Raw genomic sequence first — 23,370 nt, 5'->3', positions numbered from 1 at the left:
TCTCCGGAATTATACCAACCCAGAGTACACAGGTGACTTGTCATTTTGGCTTCACAGTGAATGCCGTAAAAACAAAACCCGTAAGAAACTCTCACAAATGCAATGTTTCTCCAATTCAGGGCCATTCTGAATTTTTTCCAATTTCCCAGGGCTCCAAATGGCAAAATAAAGTTATGGGATTTGAAAGCTCAAAAAAATGCCTGTGGTGGAAAGGGGTTAATCATTTTCCACAAAATTTGATATCAGTCTTCACTGCTCTATAACCTGCTGCCTGCAGATAAGACCAGATCCTTCAAGAAAAGTTCCCTTTAAAGGGAATGGTCATTAAAATAAACACTGTTCATATACTTTTAGAGAAATAAAATATTAGAGAGGTAAAGAAATTATTTCTGTTCTTCTGGTCAGTTAGCAGGACTTTAATCCAGTGTTTTCTGATGGATCCACACCAGACAGACAACTGGTGATGCGAACATAGCCATAGTCCTGTTCTCATTGGGTCCAGTGTACCAAATTTGCCTTAACACTGGATAATTCTTTTCCATACAGGTTTAATAAGCTCAAATGCACTTTGGATCAACTGATTTGGAGACTATATTAAAACTAGTGAATAAGACCTGGTTTGTTTTAAATAAATACTTGCTCCAGAACTTCCAGTTAGTGCTGACTCTGCCGGCCTGTGCAGGGACAAACCCTCTTAACACGTAATAGAAGTGCCACGTTATCAATTTATACATACATTTCTAGGAGGAAGAACCGGACCAGCACAACCAGTTCTAATAAAATATTATCTAAGATTGTTATTTCATAGGAGAAAATAATTATTTACCAAAATATGCAAGTTACGAAGGGTAACAGTCAAAGGAAGCAAATTACAGATTTTAAATTTATCCTTACCACCTATTGTTCCATCTGCTTCATCTGGCTGTAGACTAGCAACACTTGTAGAGTCCATACGTAGCTGCAGCTCTGCCAGTCTGGCACGCAGCTGTTCAATGTCACTTTCTTTACTGGCCAACTGCATCTGAAGTTCATTCCTGGTATTGCTTTCTTCCGTTAATTGCTTAAAAAATAAATAAATAAAAAACCCACACATTTTAAAAGGTGAACACATAGGAAAATAAACTACACCCCCCCCCAAAAAAATAAAAAATAAAAAAAATAAAATAAAATAAAAACAAAAAAAAACACGCACACCTTTGAGCTACTAGGCTGAGTATTATAGAAACATTTTAAGTTAACTTGAACTCCTAGATTTTTTTTTTTTTTACAGTAGTTATCCCTAACTAACAGTATATTTCACTTGTTTTTGCAGCATTTCAGAAACAGCCAAAGAATGTCTGTTACGCAGTTTCCATACCTCCCATGGAAGTTAATGCTAACAACGAAACTGCATAGGGCAGTGAACAACACTGCTTCAGTAATTTTTGAGCCAAGTGCTTTAAGAAACTTGGGATCTAAGGAAACAGTGTAGCTCAATATGGTATACAGTTTCTATAAGCCCCCCCCCCCCCCCCCCATTCATTTGTAAGGGAGTTACAGAAAATGGATAGCACATCCCACTCAGCTGTTTTCTTTAACCCCTGGCCACCACATATGTACATGGGGCCATGTTATGAGGGGGGTTCCAAGAGCTGGCACGTGCAGATATCACTCAAATTACATTCCTTTGTACTTACCATTAACATATCTTCCATCTCTTTCTGAAATTTGGTAACCATCTGGTTATATTTCTCCTTCTCCTGGTTAAGATCTAGCTGTAACTTTCGGTTCTCCTTCTCTTTCTTTCTCAGGTCTTGTGTGCTGGCTTTCCTCCTGTCCAGTTTGAAGTCTTTCCTATTCATAATCTCAGCCAGTTTGTTCACAGCCTAGATCAAAAACCACGCAATAGATGATTGTTACATATTCGTCATATTCAGGAAGCACGAGTAGGAATCAATGCTATCAGATTAGTTGGGGTCAGACTGCTGGCACCCCCACCATTCAACAGCAGAGGCCACAATATTCCAAGTGCAGCTACCACTATATATTTCCCACCATCTGTGCTTTGAATGGGACACAGCGGCAGCACCAGAAACAGCCATGACCAAACATGCAGCTTTGTCCATATTAAAACAGTAAGAAGGGTGAGGTGTTCATCTGACCACTGACTTCAGTTCATTCAGTTGATGGGAAGTCAACAAAGAGAGTCCCCCACCAATCTGGAATTGAGAGACTCATATGGCCATCATTAACAATGCCTTAAAAGATTATTTTTTTAAAATGCTTTGCTTAATTTATTAAGATGATGCCTAAAAAGGATAACTTGAGCATCACATATAACTAATGTCCATATCTAAACAACAAACTTATTTCTATCAGACTCAAAAGTGGAAGTCCCCTCATACAAAACAGACTGAAAAACAGCAGGACTGTGAAGCCCAGAACGGGATCAATTTAGGAGGAAAACAAACAAACACTAAGTAACACTTTTAAATCATACAAGGATTGATAATTGATAACTGATCTGAACCACAGTTTTTGCACATTTACTTTCACAATCAATCACTAGCTTTTTAACAAATTAGAGAAACTTTATGGAGAAGTCAGTAACAGCAGGAGTCAGTCAGGTTGTGGCGTCTGACTGCGCACTTCTGATAAAACAGACCCTCAATTCACAAAACCCATACAACCATAGAAACCCAGCAGTGTAAGGCAAGCTAGTGTGTGTCAGTCACTTACCTGTGTCTTAAGTGTTCTTTCAGTATTTATGTTCTTCTCATAAGTAATCTTCATATTACTAATTTCTTCTTGCTTCGATTTAAAATCTGAAAAATGCAAAAATAGAACTGTTAATTTAATGTCTAATACCCAACACCACATGACCTGGTAAGGCAGGAGGCGATATTTACAGCCAGACTTTGTAGCTTAAAGGGATTCTACCATTAAAACTTTATTTTTTTTGTTTTTTGTGGATAAGACGTCGGAATAGACTTTAAAAAGGCTATTTGTCTCTTACCTTTAGACGTGGTCTCCGCTGCGCCATTCCTTAGAAATACCGGTTTTTACTGGTGTGCAAATGAGTTCTCTCGCAGCGATGGGGGCGTCCCCACAGCTGCCAGAGAAGCGTCTCTAGCGCCGCCTCTTTCTTCGTCCACAGCATCATCTTAAATGTCTTCTTCCGGCGCAGGCTCGTAACCTCTAGGCCTTGGGCACACGGGAAAGTGGCCGCTAACAATATTGTGCAAGCGGCCATTTTCCTGTGGCCTGTGCGCCTGCACAGTCTGCTCAAGGCCTGAGGCCTAGAAGTTACGAGCCTGTGCCGGAAGAAGACACTGAAGAGGACGCAGTGGACGAAGAAGGAGGCGTCGCTGAGAGACACTTCTCTGGCAGCGGTGAGGACGCCCCCTTCGCCGTTTGAGCACTGGGGGCCGCTCTCATTGCTGCGAGAGAACTCATTTGCATACCGGTAAAAACGGTATTTCTAAGGAACGGCGCAGCGGAGACCACGTCTAAAGGTAAGACACGAATAGCCTTTCTAAAGGCTATTCCAACGTCTTATCCACACAAAAAAAAAAGTTTTAATGGTAGAATCCCTTTAAGCAAAGGTTCAAGGACAAGGATGCTTAAGGTCAGAAGTTGGCCATAAACGTTGAAATAGGTCTAAAAAAAAAAAACCCCACAAAGAGCCACCCTCACCTAGTATCTAAAAGGAGCAGCTCATTCTCATACAGGTAATGGAGTACAGATCATTTACAACTACACTGTACTGTTGAGAGGTGCTACTAGTCAGTGCACGCACCTCACTAGCTTACAAGATTTACCAGTGAAATGACGGTTAAGTATTAAACCTCCAGCCAAGTATGAAGTCCAGTTTCAAGTTATAATGGCCTAAAAAAGACCAGTGTGTGCTAAAATATTGTACCCTGAGGATTTAGTAACATGAGGGACTACGGTATATGTAGCTGCAGCTACTTTCAATTCAGACTGTTTTTAACTGTTGATACCTCCGAAAATAATGGAGGTAGAACATAAGTCACCAAACTGAGATTCTTCTCTTTGATACAACACCAGAATCGAGATCTGTTAACTATGAGTGACTGCCTCTTATCTCAAAATACTGAGGCATAATGTGAATGCATCCATGGTAGAAATGCAATGAAGTCATGATTTACATTCAGCACGTGGCATGTGTCATCTATAGAAGTCACATACAAGGTACAGCAAGTGTGATGTACTCTCCTCTAATGCACCTAAAAGAGGAGTCCTAATTATCATACAGTTATAGCTATAAAGAAATAAAAAAAGAAAAAAAAAAGAAAAAAAAAAAAAAAAAAGTAAGACCACTTATTAATGACTACAACATCCAATGTACAGAGACCAACGTGATATGTGGTCAATGCATTAAACAGTTCAATAATATTAGCCATTATAAGAGGAAAAATACCTTCTTCCAGTGTCTTAACCTTTTCACTTAGACCTGCATTTTCTTTGGTTAATTCTTGAACATCTTTGGTTAATGTATGATTTGCTTCCTCTAGCTGCCAAAACAAGGCGGAAAATATATTAACAAACAAAACACAAAAAAACAAAAACTAAAAAAAAAAAAAAACCCCACACAAACACCCTGAGAATGGCATTAAAGCAAAAAGCAGCACTTCTGCCATTTCCAGCTGCCTGGGTCCTTCACCTGCCTCTGCCCACACTCAGAAGTCATGTTTTGTGTGTTGAGAAAGATCAGTGCACAGAGAAAAGTAGAGACCTGGGAAAGAGAACAGGAACAGCAGAGGTTCCCTGTGGTGAGAATCCCATGCCTGTGGTTTGGGCTAGTGATGGGAGTTTAATTTTTGTTTTGTGTATCGTTTTAATGATCTTTATGGGGGCAGTAAAAAAAGATCACCTCAGTGGTTTACAGTTCTTGTAAAGTGGATGGGATTCCAGCATAACTCCTCCACACATTGCGTTTTGGAAATCATAGCATGCCAATTATACCTATGGAAAAGCTAGCAGCATACCCATAGGTATAACTGAATCAAAAAGTCCGCAGAAGAAACCTCTGGACTTTCTGCTTTTTGCTGCGGTCCGCTATGAGGCCATAACCTTAAAGAGAATCTATCGGAGTACAAAATATTAAATCATGCCATGCATCATTTGATAGTGGTTGAGCCCCTGTTCAATCTGGAGTTTTTATTTTTAAAATCCATCCACTCAAAAGATATGAAAGATTATATGTAAAACTAGCTCTGATTCATCAAGTGAACAGAAACCCCTATATGTACTATTAGTAAACCAGAAGGCTCCCTCTTTGTGTATAACAGTTTATATGTAATATTTCAGGTGCCGTATCTTTTAAATGGGGAAACTGACATTAAAAATAAAAATGTCACATTGAACAGGAGAACAGTGTTCATCAAGTCAATTGGTGTTGACATTTGCCCGAGTTACAGGGGGAATACAGCTTTCTGCGATACTCTGCAGAGCTGATCTGGGTCTGCTGAAACCCAGCAGCACCTGCAGAGACTCCCCGATAACCTGAGCATTAGACACTCCCTGCACTGACCAGGAAGGCAGAGAGATAGCAGGCAACTCTTTCCAGCAGCTAAACAATTTACAAAATCTTTACCATTCAGTAGGTGTCTAAAGAAAACCTGTTCCTTCCAGATAAAACATTGTGTAGTTACATGACAATGGCACTACGCACTTATTCAGCAAACAAGAACAGTCATCTGTACCAGTGGACTAAGGTAATCATTTCAGGAAAAGCAAATACGCTACCTTGCGGATGGTGTGATCTTTATCGATAACATCTTGTCTGGTTCTTGTTGACAGCTTTTTGTTCTCTTGGGTCAATTCAAAGCACTGCTCTTCCAGAAGTGCCCTGGCCAGCTGTTCTGATTCTGCTTTAGTTACAGCCAGATCCAACTGCGCAGTTAGAGTCTCCCTGTAAAATTATAAGGCTTAGTCACTGAACATACAGATGTACAAAAATCCCCACCTTAAAACTGCATTTACAAAAATTAAATACTGAGCCCGTCAGGGGTTCCCCATAGAGGTCCTGCACTTTTGACTGCAAGAACAGAAAAGCATGCTATATTTTCTGTCAAGCAGAGGTCCAATAGATTCCATTTTAAATAAATGGGGTACATCAGAGACCATCTAGATCAGCTTTGGTCCTGGAGGGACATACTGAGTCATGATTCATATCCCCTATTCACAGAACCTTAGGTATAGCTTCCTCTCCTCCTCAAATAGAGAAACATACTTTTCATTGTTAAGTTCATGGAATTTCTTATCCAGATCTTGGCTGAGTTTAGTCTTCTCTTCAACTTCTTCCTTAAGTTCCTTAACCTGAGTTTTGTACAGTGTCTGTAAGAAAATCATAAAGACGTTATTTTCAAGCCAAGTAGAACAAATTCCATAGTAAGGAGTCCTACACACACACACACACACACACACACACACACACACACCGACAGGAACCCTACAGATCATAATTATACTAATGCAATAGCAGGAGTCACTGTTATAGTCCATGTATTGCGCACATTCAAAAGGAATGTGATACAAACCTGCAGGATAAAAACCAGTGATTTCTTACAACAGATATTTATCACCTATCCATAGGGGCCACACCACTAAAACTACCATCAGTCACCACAACAGATGTCCCACATTCCCAGTTCCTTCTCACTGAATTGAATAAGGAGGGGGGGGAGAAGAGTCTCCGTACTTCCTTTATGGATGATAGGGTCTTCGTAAAGGAAGTTTTGCCGTCAAATATTCCTTGAAAGAGTGCCGTGATATTTTCTACTACCTTCTCAGTGAATGACTACAGTGAGAAGGAGCTTGAATGGACTGGCTGGAAGCCTGTGACCCACTGCTCTACCAGCCGGTTATAGACAGCAGCCACGTGACGCACTGCTCTACCAGCCGGTTACAGACAGCAGCCACGTGACCCACTGCTCTACCAGCCAGTTATAGACAGCAGCCACGTGACCCACTGCTCTACCAGCCGGTTATAGACAGCAGCCACGTGACCCACTGCTCTTTCAGCCGGTTAGAGACAGCAGCCACGTGAACCACTGCTCTACCATCCGGTTATAGACAGCAGCCACGTGACCCACTGCTCTACCAGTCAGTTATAGCGGGACACAAGCAGTGGGGTCTCTAATGATCAGGCATTTAACACTTAACCTGTGGAGAGATGATCAGTGACCTTGGTACATTAATTCAGTAATTGTTAAATAATACACTGTGCATAAATAAAAATACATGAAATATACAATTTACTTTTTACATAAAATTTAGAGTGATAACATGGAAACTAATAAAGTTGGCCAGACACCTGACCAGTTCACTTGGATTTACTTTGTATACTCATCTATTGAACAAGAAACACTTACTGAAAAATACTGCTCAGCTTCAAGTTGATCCTGAAGTTCCCTCATTTGACCCTCATTGCCTCTATACTGCCTAATGGGAAGAAAAAAAAAAAAAAAAATTAAGATAATAAACAGTCCAGATTTTTCAGGATTTTGAGTCTAAAAACATCTTCCGACTGCAAATCCACATTTTATTTTACCAACCATCATGACTACAGAGTGTAGAGCAAATTTCTTCCTCAGCTCATAAGTAAGAAGACCATATTATGTCCTTCGAACCTCATAACTAGAGATGAGCGAGTACTATTTGAAACTCCAGCACGCACCCATAGAAATGAATGGAGGTATCCGGCACGCAGGGGGTTAAGCGGAAGGCCGCTGGCAAAGTCTGCGTGCCGGCCGCTTCCATTCATTCCTATGGGTGCATGCTATTCGAAACGGCCGTCATCTCTACTCATAACATCTGTAATGAATAAAGTAGTGGTGAAGTGCACTAAAGATTACTATATCCATAAAGTGGTCTGCTAATAACATATTTTACATTTTATTTGGCTTCCCGTGCCCACAATTTCTCATTAGAAAGTCCACCCTTAAAAGCGAACCTGTCACCTAATTTTGGGATGTTAAACCAACCATAGGCTTTTATGGAGCAGTGCTTTAGTGTTTCAAATACCCCTATAATAAAACCTGTATATGCAGAAGTTTTAAAAAAAAAAAAAAAAAAAAAAAATTCAAACGTTCCTAAAGATGAGGTGAACGGTCCCGCTCCACTGCAGAACTGAGCCAGAAGCAGCCACTGGTGTGTGAATATATTTTGGAACCCCTTGTAGAGATAGACATAATATTGAACCCGTTAGTGGTTTAGTACCCTAAATGAAGGTGGTGGATTGCCTTTAATGGCAAGAATCTAGAGAAAGTCTCTGTTATGATACTTCAGTGGATGTCATAGCACTCACACTCCAAACAAGAGCAAGTGCTAAAAGCAGTGTTACAGAACCGCATTGCAACGCACAGGTTTTTGACTGGAGCCCTACAAAAGAATACAGAGCCCAATAAAGCATTGTATAACCGAATCTAGAATTGGGCTTCTTTTCGTCACTAACAATTGTGTTGGAGGCTGTGGCCCAGGTTCTGTAGTATTTGGCAGATAAAAAAATTGAAACCTCATGTAATAGACCTAGCAGTGGCGCCTCCATTACATATGTGTGAACAGAGCCTTAAAGCGGTTTCCTGGACTTTTTTTTATTATTATATAGGTCTCTTACTGCTAATAATGGGTTAAAAGTACACCCATATATTTTTAGCAGTGTTTTGGAGTGATTTCTGTGGGAGCACCTGGTAGGTTCTGAATTTGTTTACTAGTGTTAGCTTCCTGCTATGAAGTTTCCTGTATACCTTCCACACTACCTCCCTCTCACTGCCTCCCCCTACTCTCTCATTCCGTGAGATCACCCTCTGTCTCCCTATCTAAGCTATCCTGCCCACCACATCATACTTGCCTATCTTCCACTCTGGGCAACAGCTCCTCCTCTCTCCTTCACTGTGCACAGACTGGAAGTACCTGTGAGGCCTGCCACCTCCAGACTGCACAAGCGATTGGAGAGGAAGAGGGGAGGAGCGCGAGGTTAGGCAGTAGGAGGGGGTTTAGCTTAGGGGTTAACTAGTATTTTATCCCAGACAACCCCTTTAAGCCAGTTGAGCGCAACCGGTGGCTGTGTATGAACTGCACAAAAAGAAAATAAAACCGCAAACCACTGGACAGGATTAGGATCTATTCCATATTTTGTGGGTCTGACTAAGCATTCAGGCATGACTGCTGCTCACAGTGCTCGTCCATAGACTAGTATTATCAAGAGGGGAGGGGGCGTTCCTCCCCACTCACACTGTACAGCGCGATAGGCGTTGCTGCGAAGAAGGACATACCTGACAGACTGTCAGGAACGCCCTTCTAACTGTAAAGCGCTATGGTATCGGGACCGATAGTGTTTTACCCGGGGCACAGATCGGGAAAGTCAACAGTGCGCTGAATTCAGCTCACTGTTAGCTTTCCAGCAGTATATGGATCTGCCTGTGCCCAATCTGATGAAAGGTCCTCTTTAAGCAGTGTTATACAAGAGGCTACCAGTGCACACAGAATGAGCCAATAAATCAAATAACTAACAGGCAGTAGCCTTCTACTCCCTCCTCCCTTCTCCATAGAGTAGTTTGTGAGGCTGAATATGGAGATAGAACCTTATGTTAACAGTCACACTAAAGATAAGGAGTGAAGGAAACAGATCTCCTTAAGATAGGTTACAAAGGTTTGAATATTCACATGCGCTCCTAATTTATGAAAGAGTTGTTTATTGCTGGAGGTACACTTTAAGTTTCCATTTCTCAAAGCCCTTCAGAAAGGCCAATTCAGAGAGCCAGGGATTGTTCAAACTTTTTTTTTCTCCACATTTTAACTATGAGAAAGGAAGGGAGTGGTCACTTAACACTTTTCTAAACTTTCTGAAGCCCTTACTCCTTATGCTGCACATGCAGCCCCCCACCCCACCCGGGCAATTAGAAAGTGTAGACTATGGTGACAAGTCCAGTTTAAAGTCATTATTAAGATGCCATAATCTGTACAAAGCAAGCGACAGGTTCACTTTATGAAAGACTATTGTGTAACCACAATGACTCCACTTAGGTAAATGATAGCTGGGTGCGCCCTCCAGAAAAAAAAAAAAAAAAGACAACCTAATTGATAAACCTACAAAGAACAGAACAGCTGGGTCACATTAAATGCTATTAATATCTGAAGCTCCAGTTTGGTGCCGTGCATATTAAAAGCATTACTAAAGTGAAACTTGATGTGTGCTGGCCAATCAAACGGATAAGATTAAGGAGAATGAGCGCTGAAAAACAAGAAATAGGAACATGGGCATACCTTTCAGATTTTGCCAAGAACATCCATGTCTACGAAGGTACAAAGCAAGTATACATACTATAGAGCCTGCCAAGAATGCAAGTTATTAACAGAACTGTACGGATCTCTGCTAGACTTTATGTCCCCAGCTATCAAAACATAGCACTGAAAAAAAACAGGCTAATTGGCAGAAAATGCCAAAACCACAGCATAGGTGGACAAGGCATTCCTGCCGCCATAAAACCTGGAATGTCTATATTAGACTTTGATGATGGCTGCATAATTCTTTGCTATGCAAGGAAAAATACATCCCTTTAATTCAGCATTAGATAATTAGAAATTCTGCTTAAGTGGCACTTTATCATTCAGTCAAGTTCTGGGCAAACAGCCTCTGTTGCCAATTTGGTTGTAAGGGTCGGACCCCTGCCGATCATACGGTGAAGTCATATCCTAGAGATACATTTTTTTCATTTAAATGGGTTTTCTCCATTAACCACCATAATTACTGTATATTAGTAGACAATTACCAGTTACATTTTTTTTGCATATTTAAGTCATGAAAAATTTTGCTAACCATCTTAATGGTGACAACCTTTTGTCTAGATCAGTTACCAATAGATATAAGATCCTGACTGCAGCAACTTTCTATGCTTGACACTTGTAAGTAAACAGGCCACGATTTCCTTATTGTGACCAGTTATCTTCTCATGCATGTTGTTTCTCTGCCTGAAAACTAGTCCATAATATAAGAAAATCATGGCTGGGTTTCTGACACATTCCAGCATTCATGTTCATTTCCATCGGCAACTGATCAAAACAGAGACTGTCACTACTGAGATGGTTAGAGAAAAGCTTTAAACTCTACAAAATTGTGAATCCTTTATTTGTAAACGTTTAATTGTTTACAAAATTTTTATATGGCTATGGGCGTGAGAAAATCCCTTTAATAAGATATGAATAAGACTTTAAAGGTCTGGCTCCAAGTAGCACAAGCGCTGCAATTTGGCTGTGGCAGAAAAACCGCAGCGTTTCACTGTACCTGTAAAATGGATCTTATTCTGGCTAATCCCATTCACACATTGTAAATCGCAGCTTTTCTGCAAAGACTCTGGCATTTTTGTAAATCACATTATTTCAATTATACCTACAGGCCATTTTCTGTATAGGTACAATAGGGGTAGAAAGGTTTACTTTGTGAACTCGAAAAGTGCTGTGAAAAATGCAATGCTTTTCTGCATCGCATATTTATTACCTGGGGCCTAGCCTTACAGAGATCCCCAAGATTTCATACTGAAGGCATGATTGTGGGGGTCCAACACCTGACACTGCCACCGATCAGCTTCTATCTACACAACGTACAACATGGCGTGCAGACTGTTCCATACATTGTAGTGGCTGCACCTTGCTATGTTCTTGAATTATAGCTGAAATCGCACTACACAATGTATGGAGCAGTCTCCTTCCCACTTTGTATACTTTGCAAATACTTTTCCCATTGAACTAATATTGATGATCATCCCAACACCCATCTGGCAAGACCGATATTATTCAGCCCTTCCAACTGAAGTTTAATTATTGCAAATGATCCACCATCCATGGCAATTGTGCAAAATCCCAATCAATTTTAGTAGGAGGTTTGCAGAAGAGAATTCAGCCTTATACAGTGGTCTGATAAAGGACAACTGAAAAAGAAAGAAAGACTGGAGCTGCACTTTGATGGCAGATTAAGGATTACGTGTTTGCATAAACATTGAATATACAGAAATATACATACTTGGTTAACTGGACCAGCTCGAACTCCAACAACCTCTTTGCTTCCAACAATGTATTCATTTCCTGTTTTAACTGTTTCTCAGATCCCTTCAAATTATCCGCCTCAAACGCGTGCACCTTCAGCTCATTCTGCGCAGTTATCCTTTTCTTCGACTCTAGCTCCAACTGCAGTGTCAGCTGTTTTACCTACACCGCACAAACGGTGAATATAAAAATGTTATATTTACCCCAAAATTTTATTAAAAAAATAAATAATTCACTCCTTGCTTTTTTTTAATGGCCTCAAGAATTGACGAAAAACATGACACCTGCCACCAAAATCAGAAATTGAATGGATACAAAACAGATGTACTACTGCGATTAAAAATAGATTAGTCGGTTTTTCCACACCTGAAAAACGGAAACTGGTGAGAGAATATGGCCTAGAGACATGCACCCAAAAATCCCATAGTTTAAAAGGTAAGAGATTGGCATCCCAATAGCAAACAGTCATACCTCCTCTTCCAGCCTCTCCTTCTGATGGACAAGGTGTTCCAATTTCTGATGTGACTGTTTGAGGTCAAAATCCAGCATTGAACACTGCTTCTCTATCTCCATCCTCAGACTCTCCGCTTTCTCCTTCGCTGCCCTTTCTGCTTTCACTTTCATTTCCATTTCTAAAGACCAAATATAAGATTCATGTAACATTCAGTAAATGGAATAGACTAAGGCGCAAAATGGTCTCTTCTCCCCATCTGCTGAGCAGTAAATAGTCACTCCTTTCCTTCCAAATTTAGCCATTTAACCACGCGCACCAAGTTGAGAGAAATGGCATAGCCTTTACCGAAAGTATTTGGTTGACAGCTAACAATTCAATTGTATGAATGAAGCAATGTTGAAGTTGAAAGCATAGCTGGTGGCAGAGATCACCACTGAGCAGTGTCTGCTTCATTCTAAGAATCAGTAGGGTTCCTAAAGTCAGAGCCCCAGCAATCCAAGTGTCATGGTATATAGTGATAAGCCATAATGATGGGAATACCACTTTTATTTAGCAGAGTAGCTGAAAGGACTCTAAACTCTGGATTGACTGAAGTCTGCAAGAGGTCTGGCTAATGCAACTAAAAAGCAAAAAAGGTCTTTGGTCAAAAAGTTTATGACCGCTCTGAAATACCAACACAACATTGTTACGGAGATAGGATCTCCTGTGACTCAAGAGACAAGTGTCAATCTAGTGAAAAATAAAATGCCAGACCTCCTGGTGCAAAGTATACATAAGTGCAGCGACTATGATCACACTGGTAAAGTGTCATTTGCAGCAGCCTGTAGGCATCTACTGCTCACAGGTGACATGTTGACTTATTTCATCAATAAATAATGATGCCTCAGTGACAGATGCTGTATAACTATCAAAAGACATTACATGTGACACTCAAGTAAGGGTGCATTCACACTGAGTATACACGCATATCACATTGAAAGGAATAGGGAAAAAAGCAGCCCATTCATTTCAATGGGGAGCGCACGTATGCCGAATCCCAGAAATGAATGTGATCTGCTTTGTACGTGCTCATTCTGAATGTGTTTTACGTTCAGAAAGAGCTTAGTGTATACTCAGTGTGAATGCACCCTAAGAGTGTAAGTTTACAATCTTACAGCCTATTAACATGACTTTCCCACTGTTTATGAAACCTATAAAACACCTTAGAGCTAGTATCACAAATCAATATATGCCCAGTAGTCACCTATAAAGGGGTATTCCCATCTCCAGGATCCTATCTATACTGCTAGAATATGTAATAGACAGGTCAGAGGGATGACTGTTTCAGTTGTTTGGGGCACTGAACAACAGTGAGCCAGACTACTAAAACAGCGGTTACCTGCAGACCCCATAGTCTATAATAGGGTCCTCCGGGTGTCAGGTTTTATACTGAAACCGCCATACAAGACACTAACCATTTTCAGCTATTTCTGCAGCAGAGTCTCCGACGCAAGTGTAAAGCTAGACTTATGTAAAGCTCTACCTACAGATCAATCATGTTAGCTAATTGCAGTTTGCTGATAAAGGCTCAGAAGGGTCTGTTATTTCTCTATGTAAAACACATATTTAGTCAGTTCAATCCTCAGAATACAAGTTAGTTTTTTCTCTCCCACCCTGTGTAATGTAATATGCAGTTATTGTGCATATTTGATCTGCATTTACATTAACTTTGTAGTATCAAATCTCTCATGGTACCAGCAATGTCTATATCTATTGAGATGCTTCATAGTGTCCTTTTCACCAAACAGTCAAAGCCACCATCCAGCTTGCTGAAGAATACAGGAAGTGAAAAGAGGAGACAGCAGGCAAAAGTTCCTGAGAGTGGGAGATGGGAAAACCTTTAAGTGAATAATGGCTTCTCACTGGGCATCCCGTGTGTACCCACATGATTCCTAGCTCCAAGACTTTTCATGAAAGCTGAAAAGCCCAGTGTCTCCCTCTTAATTCGACTCTCAGATAGGGTAGTACAGTATACATGGTGGATCAGATTAAGTATAGCAATAATAATATTGTTCAAGGAAGGATTGTCAGCATGTTTTTTTAAAAAAAAAAAAAAAGAAAAAAAAAAAAAAACACTCACCGCACATAGCCACTGACTTTTCTTCCTCAAATGACTGGTGTTTGTCACTCAGTCTTGCCTTCGTCACTTTATGCTCATTGATCTCTTGGTCCAAGCGTTGTTGCAATGATTTTAGCTGATAATTTAGTTCTATTTCCAAGTTATTTTTTTCCTGTTAAAAAGGTAAGAAAAAAGAAAAAAAAAAAAAAAAAAGTGCATAATGTAATAAAATAAAATTTAAAAAGGTGGAACAAGTCCAATGTAGAGTGTGAATAGTTATGTTCTTAGTATAACAGTTCTGATATCAGTGATACTCTTTCAGTGCAAACACAGCTGAGCTAAAGATATATGTTATAATATGACAACTTAACATTTCTTGCAAATGATAGCCTATGGGCATGTAACATATGAAAAGAATGTCCTGGCATGTGTTTAGGTGAACCCAGCCTAACCTGTATGAACATTGTGTGCTACTGGTAGAGTTCTACATAGTTTTCACTTCTATTCATACAATAGCTCACTATAAGAATACGGTACTTGCTGGAGAGAAAAAAATTGACAATATAAAATATATGGCACAGACCCCTTATCGGTGATTCTTTTCTAGCAGAGACAACAAGATTACATTACGTTGGTTAAAAGCGTTGTCCAAGTTCTATGGCTGATTGATATTGATGACCTATCCAAGTGTCAGTGGGATGGGAAACTGCAGCTCTGCAGCAGAGCCGCTTACAATCATATACCTTGTGTACGGCTTTGGGCAGCTGAACCAGATCAGTGCAGATTCTAGATGTCAGACTTCCACCAGTCTGATCCTAAAGACCTATATCCTGTGGTTAGGTCATCAGTAATCCACTTCTGCTGTAGATTTCACCAGTAAAGAATAGGAGCACACAACCATATTTCCCTGGAATGCTGAATGTGTAGCAAGTGCTTATATTCCTCACCTTTTCTGACTGGTTCAGAAGATCCAGAGCCTCTTTCCTATCCATTTCAGCCCTTTCAAGATTATTTTTGAGATGCTTCAATTCTTCTTGCAAGGAGGTCATTCTCGCTGTTTTAAGACAATAAGGAGAAGGAAAAAAAAAAAAAAAAAGTGGCTTAAAAGGGGTAGACCAGGAAACGAATGCTTAAAAACTGGATGACCAAAAGGGAACCAGGACCAATCACTAGTGCAGAATCACAAGACCTCATCCTAAATGGAGAGGTGCTCACAAATGTACACGTTTCATTCTATATCTATGAGACTTATGGAGATGAGACACTGTCAGGCCCCTCCTAATTCCTACATGTATCACATGAACTGTAGATTTCATGGTTTGTTTGTTTTTTTGTATCTGTCCCTTTAAAAGTTAGTTTTAAGAATTGAGTTACAGCAGCTAACCTGCAAATTATATATATATATATATATATATATATATATATATATATATATATATATATAAAAAAAAAAAAAAAAAAGTGCAAAAATACAACCTCTTATGAGGAATCTACAAGTTGGAGGGGTTTTTTTTTTTGGTTTTTTTTTAAATAACAGTGCATTTAGACATTACATGACTATTTATACACACTAAAGTATCCTGGCAACATACTCATCCAGAAATAAGGAGCACAACTACAGAACAATGCTCAGTTTGATGCCAGTACCACGTGCTGCCCCCACCAGACTGCAATTCTAACAATCTCTGGTTATTGAATGAGTTTTTGGGGGTTTTTTTGACATACAAAAAAAAATAAAATAAAATCTGAACATTGAAGTAATATAAATTACAAGTTTACTCATGTTTAATCTAAGAACATTTTGCTGACCATTAGCCCCCTGTGAAGCTATCAACATGACATTCTATCATAACATTGGTAATCTACCCTGTGTAAGTGAGGGGATGCAGATTATCCACACATGACCGTTGCAGCCAAATCCACGGCCTCAGTGGTGATGGTGAGTGTCAATATGTGACCACTAAGGCTGAGTTCTTTGGAGCGTATTCTGCTTCAAAATCAGCTTCCAAAAAAGCCTCCCAAAAGAACTAATCTATTGGGAGGCTTTTTTTGGAGGCTGATGTTGAGGCGGATGCAGCATCAAAAAAACTCTGTGTGCACTGACCCTAAGACCAGTAAAAAGCTGCAGTTGTCATGTATGGATAGTCCACATAGGGCAGATGGGACCCCAAGAGCAGTTGGAGTGCTACTGTGCAGGATGCTAGCTTGTGCCTCTTCTCCACCTTATATTCCTTTGCTGGACACTTGCCAATTTCAGCAACAATAGAAAAAACAAAGATTACCAACGCGTTTCAATTGCTGGAATTAGCAAATTTAGTTATAAACCTTGGACTGACATCCAGAACCCTTAATGATTTATTGAGCAGTATATATCAGATCAGTGTAGCGCTCCAGTGGGTTTCTTCTTAACTATCCGTAAGCGGAGTTTTGCTCTAGTGCAAAGGATAGGTGTGAATAATAGCCCTAGGAAGATTTCCTGACAAAACTAATGGGTTTACACTTACTGCCTGTCCTATTGTTTTGAAGGGTAACCCTGTGCTAAATTTTGCTGTTCTGGCAATTAGCATATCTCCGCAACAAGAGTATTACCTTTGATTTTAATTGGGATTTTTTTCTTTGTTCTTTTGGGGGTTATTTTAAATTACAACAATAAAGTTTATATTATTAAACGTCCTGTTTGGATAGGCACACTCTCCTATTCTCTAACTACACTTTACTTTGTGGCACATTGTACCCATTTGTATCAATTTTAGTAAGTTTTCTCATACTATTCACTGGAATACTAATTTATTGCAGGGTATAGTAAAATCCATTCATTTCTATTGTACGTTGCCTATGGTACCATGTAGTAGAATTATGACAACAACAAGCCTGGGAGGCCTCGATAGGCTCCCGGCTGTCATGGCAACCGATCACCAGAGGGCAACGATTGGTAAAAGGTCACGATTAGCTGCAGCATCTAAAGTTAACTGCTGCGATCAGTGTCGGCATCCACCGTGTACAACCAATGACGTACTATTACTTCCTGGGTTGTTTAGGGGTTAAAGTTCACCCCATCCACCATTAAAGATCAGAATCCATTTTGCACACACACTAGATTCTGCGGTTGTCTGAGCCGTCTCATACCAATTGTACTAATTTGGGCTTTAGAGCGTGAACACAATCTACTCTTAGTATCACCGTATTAAAGTAACAAAATGGCTTGTCCTAGCCACACAATTCTCTACCTTGTGGCTACCTTTTTAATCCCAGAGAACCCAGTTAGAAAAATCAAATAAAGACATTTGTTTACCTTGTAGATCTCCAATAAGCTCTGATCCTTGATTCCTGTCCCTTCTCTCGGAATCCAAGGCTGCCTGTAGCTGAAAGAAATCCTTTTCCACTTGCAGTTTGGCACTTTCCAAGAGCCGACACCTGTCCTGTAACTCCCGATTAAGCGCTTCCAATTGTGAAATCGTCTTACTCATCTCATTCTGACCCTTCCTCAGTCTTACAGCCGTGTCCGACTCTGTTCTTAAGAAATCATTGGCTTCTTCCAACTTAAAAAAAAAAAAAAAAAAATCCCCCATAATTACTATTAGCCAAGTTCATAGATCTGACCAGAGAAAATAGAAGCGGGCAAAACTACAAACTAGAAGTTTGGCAGCCAATCAAAAAAAAAAAATTCTATAAAGTTTTTTATTTCATGCATTTCAGATTTGTCTTTTAAACTGCATTTAATTGAAAAATTTGCTTCATTTGGCTACAGCTATATGTATAAGCACTACAATATAAACTGTAGAATGCCATGTCTTACCTAATCCATTAGCCTTCTTCTCCTGCCTTTCTCTAATCTATTCTGAAATGCATTTTAACCTGAGGCAGGCAACAGACTGAAAAAAAAAAATGTGTGCTTTTTGTTGATTTTAAAGAGGGTTTTTTGTTTTTTTCTTTAAAAACCAAAGCCGAGCAAAATGTAGCTTAATGTCTCAAGTCTCAAGCCGATTTACAACCAGATCAAAGTTAAACCTTAAGGAGGGCATGTCACCAAGTACAAAATGCTAAATGCTATACATCACTGTGATTCTTGCCGTGTCCCTGAACAAGTTTGCTGTTTTTACCACAAAGTGGGCATGGGATTCGCTAGAATCACATCCACTTTGCCCTTACTGTAAAACACTGCAATTTTTTTCCATGGCGTTTCCACTGTGGGCAAATCGCGGCGTTTCCGTCCTGTAGAACCCTGGCCTAAAATCCATCCTCCTATTCAAAAGATACGGACCCTGAGAGGTTATATGTGAACTCTGATCCTCCATGAGGGCGGGAACCGTTTGAGTCTCAGAGAAATCAGGGATAGGGTGCATTCACACTGAGTAAACGCTAGCTTATTCTGAACGTAAAACACGTTCAGAATAAGCGGCGTCTAAAGCAGCTCCATTCATTTCTATGGGAGCGGGGATACGAGCGCTCCCCATAGAAATGAATGGGCTGCTTCTTTCACTCCGTGCAGTCCCATTGAAGTGAATGGGGAGTGCCGGCGTATACGGCAAGCTCTGCTCATGCCGGAGCGTACACGCCGGCACTCCCCATTCACTTCAATGGGACTGCACGGAGTGAAAGAAGCAGCCCATTCATTTCTATGGGGAGCGCTCGTATCCCCGCTCCCATAGAAATGAATGGAGCTGCTTTAGACGCCGCTTATTCTGAACGTGTTTTACGTTCAGAATAAGCTAGCGTTTACTCAGTGTGAATGCACCCATAGTTCACACATAATCTTCCAAAAAACATATCTTTTGAATGTGAGAGCGGATTTAAAAAAAAGAAAAACACCAAATTAAACCAGGAGAATCACAGCATGTATGGCATTTAGCATTTTGTACTTCGTAACAGCTCCGTCTAGCCCTTAAACTGATGAAGGATCAGACCAAACCACATGTGCAACTATTGATATTAAAGGACGCATACAGATACATTATGGCCATAACCAAAGAGAATAGTTTTTCCATCGGTCTTTGGTGGCAAAAAGACATTGAAAATGATAAACATTGAAAAAAAAATAATTGTGTTCAATTTTTAGGTTCTCAACATTAATTTTAAAATGAATACTTACTTGCTTTTGTAACTGTGCTATCTTATCATTTGTCATCTGAGAATTCTGACTGATTTTCCTTAAATCTTCTAATTGGTCTTTTAATGTTGACACTGTGTGAAAGTGTAAAGAAAAACGATCATCCTTGCACCCCATTCTATTTGCATATAATATATATATAATGTCTGACATAAGCAATATGGCTTCTGCTGTAAGCACAACCTCCTAACATTAACCCCGGTAAATATAACTGTGGGGGAACGGCATAAAATCTATACACTGCCATCAAATCCCCCACCACACATCTAACTAGGCTTTCTGACATTAAGGGAGCAGATGGGTGTCTACAACATATTAGATCAACATCAGATATTGGGGGAACGCCATTGCTGATAAAACTACTACTGACAGTCCGTACTGATATCCAATAGTTCAGCAAGAAACATGGGCACGTTCAGTACACTATGTACCCAATACTACTGCTTAGTGACAGGATGAGGAGGGATGATACACGTATAGAAGCATACTTTATGCTAGATACAAAATAACCTATGGACTAGATACTTTAATCTTGTATAAAAGCCTTTAATTCTGCCTTTCTACATACAAGATCATTTAGCATACAATCAATCTTCATTTATATATGGCAGATTAAAAGGACTCTGAACTTTAACCTTTTTAGATGGTAATCAGGTCCAAATGTGATTACACAATCCCCTCCTCCAATTTTAACTCCTAATTACCCAGCTCAGACCTCTGATACAGACCACATGCCCACCAACATTAGGTTGAGTAACTAATTATTAACTTGCCTTCGTTTTCTACATTCCTCCGCTTTTCGTTCTCCTGCTCTGCCTTTCTTTGGTATTCATTCACTCGGTGCTGTAGCATCATCTTTTCCTTCTCAATTTGAGACACGACCGATTCCAAGTTCTTTCTTTGATTACCCTAAAGTTATAAACCGTGAATGATTGCATCTTACATAATGATGTATTTTTAGCTGGTATGAGCATTTTTCTGCCTATCAGTTGCATGAATGAACATGTGACTTCCAGCCAGGAAAACTATGAAAAACATTGAAAGAACATAGTTACGCATGCTAAGCTTCAAAAAAAATATATAAATCAAAAGAGTCTTACTTCTTCATCCAGTTCCTTCATTATCTTGTCTAGTTTAATGTTGTTCATCCTTTATCATTGGAACAGAAAAAAAAATGAATATATTAAACCACATGAAGTTTGCCATGTAACAAAATTCAAAGAGAAAAACAAACTAAGGTTAGGTTCACATCTGTAGATTCAGTCCGAAATCAGGAGAGAGAGAGAGAAAAAAAAAAAGTCTTGAATGGAAAACCTGATGAACCCCATTATAGTCTATGTAGTCCACAGAGGTTAGCTTTTTTTTTTTTTCAATGGGACAGGCTCTTCATCTTACGGGTCCCCATGCAATAAAGCTTTGGGATGGTCTGAAGTTCAAAGAGATGCTCTGTTTTCAGAGAAGCCCAAATCTGGGGTGAGGGAGCCAAATTGAGCCACAAAAGAATGTCACAGCTGGAGGTAGTGGCGAGCCATGGGAGGGGAGGAGATCGGTATCTGAATAAAAGTTGACTAAACTCACCCCAGCCCTCATTCATATCACTGCCCCCAGTAGGCCCAGACAGCATCACAAATGAAGATTTAACTAGAGGGAAGTCAACCCAGGACTTGGGGTCAGTGCGCACAGCTTTTTGGCGCTGATTTTGACACCTCCAAAAAAAAAAAAAAAAAAAAGCCTCCTAATAGAACTCTATTGAGAGGCTTCTTTGGAGGCTGATTTGGAGGCGGATTCAGTGTCTAAATCAGCACCAAAAAACTCCAAGTGCACTAACCCTTAAGACTCTATAACATGGTACCCAAACCATCAGTAACCACTGGTGATGGTGGCCAAGCAGGATGACAGCACCAATACTGTGATTAAGGATAAGTGGTCAGAAACACCCCTGATCAGCCCCTAACTGGCGTAAAGTTGATTGACAACAACAACTAAGGGCTCGTTCACATCTGCGCCCGGCACTCCGTACTTCAGGTTTCCGTTTCCTGCATAAAACAGAGCAGGAGACGGAAACCTGCAGGAGTCTCTCTCAGAGAAAGATGTCCGGCCGTGAGCGTTTTATGCTCTCCGCCGCGAAACCGGGTTTTATAATCCGGACACAGAGTCGGACATGCAGTACTCTGTGTCCGGATTTAAAAAAAAAAAAAAGTTTTGCGGCGGAGAGCATAAAACGCTCACCGCCGCACCCGGTCTGTGGTTTTCGTCTTCTGGCATGCAGAAGACGGAAACCACAGAACGGACAGCTGAACGCAGGTGTGAACCTAGCGTAAGAAGAAGCAAATACTAAATAAAATTCTAGAAAAAAAGTTTTGTTGGTACTGGAATAATAAGTATACTTCTACATGGGAAATAGAGATATAAACTACAGCCCAACTTCAAATTGAAAATTGTCCCAATGAAAGCATTCAGCCTTCAGTGCTCGGAATCTTATTTCCTCGGCTTGGAAAAAGTTGTATTCAAACAGGAAAAAAAATATCCCAAAATCCAGCAAACCAAGAAGGCCTCCAAATAAAAGGAGGTTGGGATAAAAACTTAATCTTTAATTAGACCATAAAACTGGATATATGGAAATACAAAATTTAGTGACAAAAAGAGCACACACTTAGTGAGAAACACTTAAAAGACAAAGTGTTTGCTATGACTAAGGGGTCTTAGACCCCCGAAACGAATAAGTGATTTTTATGCTTTTTTTTTTCCCCACAAAATTTTGTATTGCAATATATCCAGTTTTATGGTCTAATTAAAAGTTAAGATTTTATCCAAACCTCCTTTCATTTGGAGTCCTTCTCGACTTGCTGAATTTTGTCAATTTGTCAATTTTGTCTGTTAGATAAAACTTCCTTAGTCATATTGGTTTGAGCCATTTAATGTATGTAGGTTTTCACTGCTTTACATCTCACCTATATATTTGCACTGTCAGCCATTTATAAGAGTGGAAACTGCTGACAAACTAAGTAATCCAACATGCCCAGGCACAGCATACATAAGTGATACTTGGAAATTAATGGTTTGGAAATTCAGGCTGTGCCAAGCTGTAGGCTAAAAGGACCACAGAATAGGAAGCATAGTTCACCTGCACTTCTGTTCCATCTCATCCTTTAGCTGCATCTCATTGTGTAACTGCTCCTCCAGCTGATATATGCTCTTCTGCAGGTTCTCCACCTGAACACGTACAGATGTTTATTAATGACCATAAAGTGAACAATATGCAATACATGTAGGAGCCCTCCAAGAAGAAAATTTGCAACCCTCAATCTAATTTTTAGTTTATTGCCTTGACAAAACATTGGGATATGCTTAGAAATATGTTGTATTGAATTATACAATTTATAAAAACCGTCCCTTTAAATTCCTCAACCAACAGTTTCTTTTTGTTATTTTTTGGTTACTGTTCAGTGTTTCAGCTACCAGTTTATCCACAACAATAGTTATCCTCATCTGGGTAATCTGCATGAAATATTCACTTCTGTACAAAGGCAGATGATGAACAATTGCATCTCGCTCTCAGAATCTAGCTCAATGCGACAGCTCTTGCCATGTGAGAAGGGCAACAGCATTTACCATGTGGAATAGAGTTTCTCACAGAAGCTTTATGAAATTTAAATGTATGAA

The 23,370-nt window shown here is 39.9% G+C and overlaps 1 protein-coding gene across 3 annotated transcripts in view; it reads right to left on the bottom strand.

Annotated features, from left to right (window-relative positions):
- ROCK1 (Rho associated coiled-coil containing protein kinase 1) overlaps positions 1 to 23,370 on the bottom strand; it is an 80,568-nt gene that overhangs the window by 11,299 nt on the left and 45,899 nt on the right. For all 3 annotated transcript variants that reach the window (XR_012715448.1, XM_075270625.1, XM_075270626.1), the window contains exons 12-27: positions 22,832 to 22,920; positions 20,808 to 20,856; positions 20,481 to 20,616; positions 19,690 to 19,781; positions 17,893 to 18,139; positions 15,548 to 15,654; positions 14,622 to 14,772; positions 12,520 to 12,680; positions 12,026 to 12,210; positions 7,380 to 7,449; positions 6,239 to 6,342; positions 5,752 to 5,917; positions 4,424 to 4,517; positions 2,719 to 2,804; positions 1,677 to 1,865; positions 895 to 1,060 (exon numbers count right to left, since the gene is read on the bottom strand). Coding sequence is in view for 2 of the 3 variants with exons in the window: in XM_075270625.1 (XP_075126726.1) it covers positions 895 to 1,060; positions 1,677 to 1,865; positions 2,719 to 2,804; positions 4,424 to 4,517; positions 5,752 to 5,917; positions 6,239 to 6,342; positions 7,380 to 7,449; positions 12,026 to 12,210; positions 12,520 to 12,680; positions 14,622 to 14,772; positions 15,548 to 15,654; positions 17,893 to 18,139; positions 19,690 to 19,781; positions 20,481 to 20,616; positions 20,808 to 20,856; positions 22,832 to 22,920 (2,092 nt within the window). In the remaining variant the exon portion in view is untranslated. The remainder of the gene's footprint in view (positions 1 to 894; positions 1,061 to 1,676; positions 1,866 to 2,718; positions 2,805 to 4,423; positions 4,518 to 5,751; positions 5,918 to 6,238; positions 6,343 to 7,379; positions 7,450 to 12,025; positions 12,211 to 12,519; positions 12,681 to 14,621; positions 14,773 to 15,547; positions 15,655 to 17,892; positions 18,140 to 19,689; positions 19,782 to 20,480; positions 20,617 to 20,807; positions 20,857 to 22,831; positions 22,921 to 23,370) is intronic.

This window comes from Leptodactylus fuscus, chromosome 4 (assembly GCF_031893055.1).
Source record: "Leptodactylus fuscus isolate aLepFus1 chromosome 4, aLepFus1.hap2, whole genome shotgun sequence".
Lineage (NCBI taxonomy): Eukaryota > Metazoa > Chordata > Amphibia > Anura > Leptodactylidae > Leptodactylus > Leptodactylus fuscus.
Note: the sequence above shows the minus strand (reverse complement) of the source record. Positions and strands in the feature narration are given on the sequence as shown.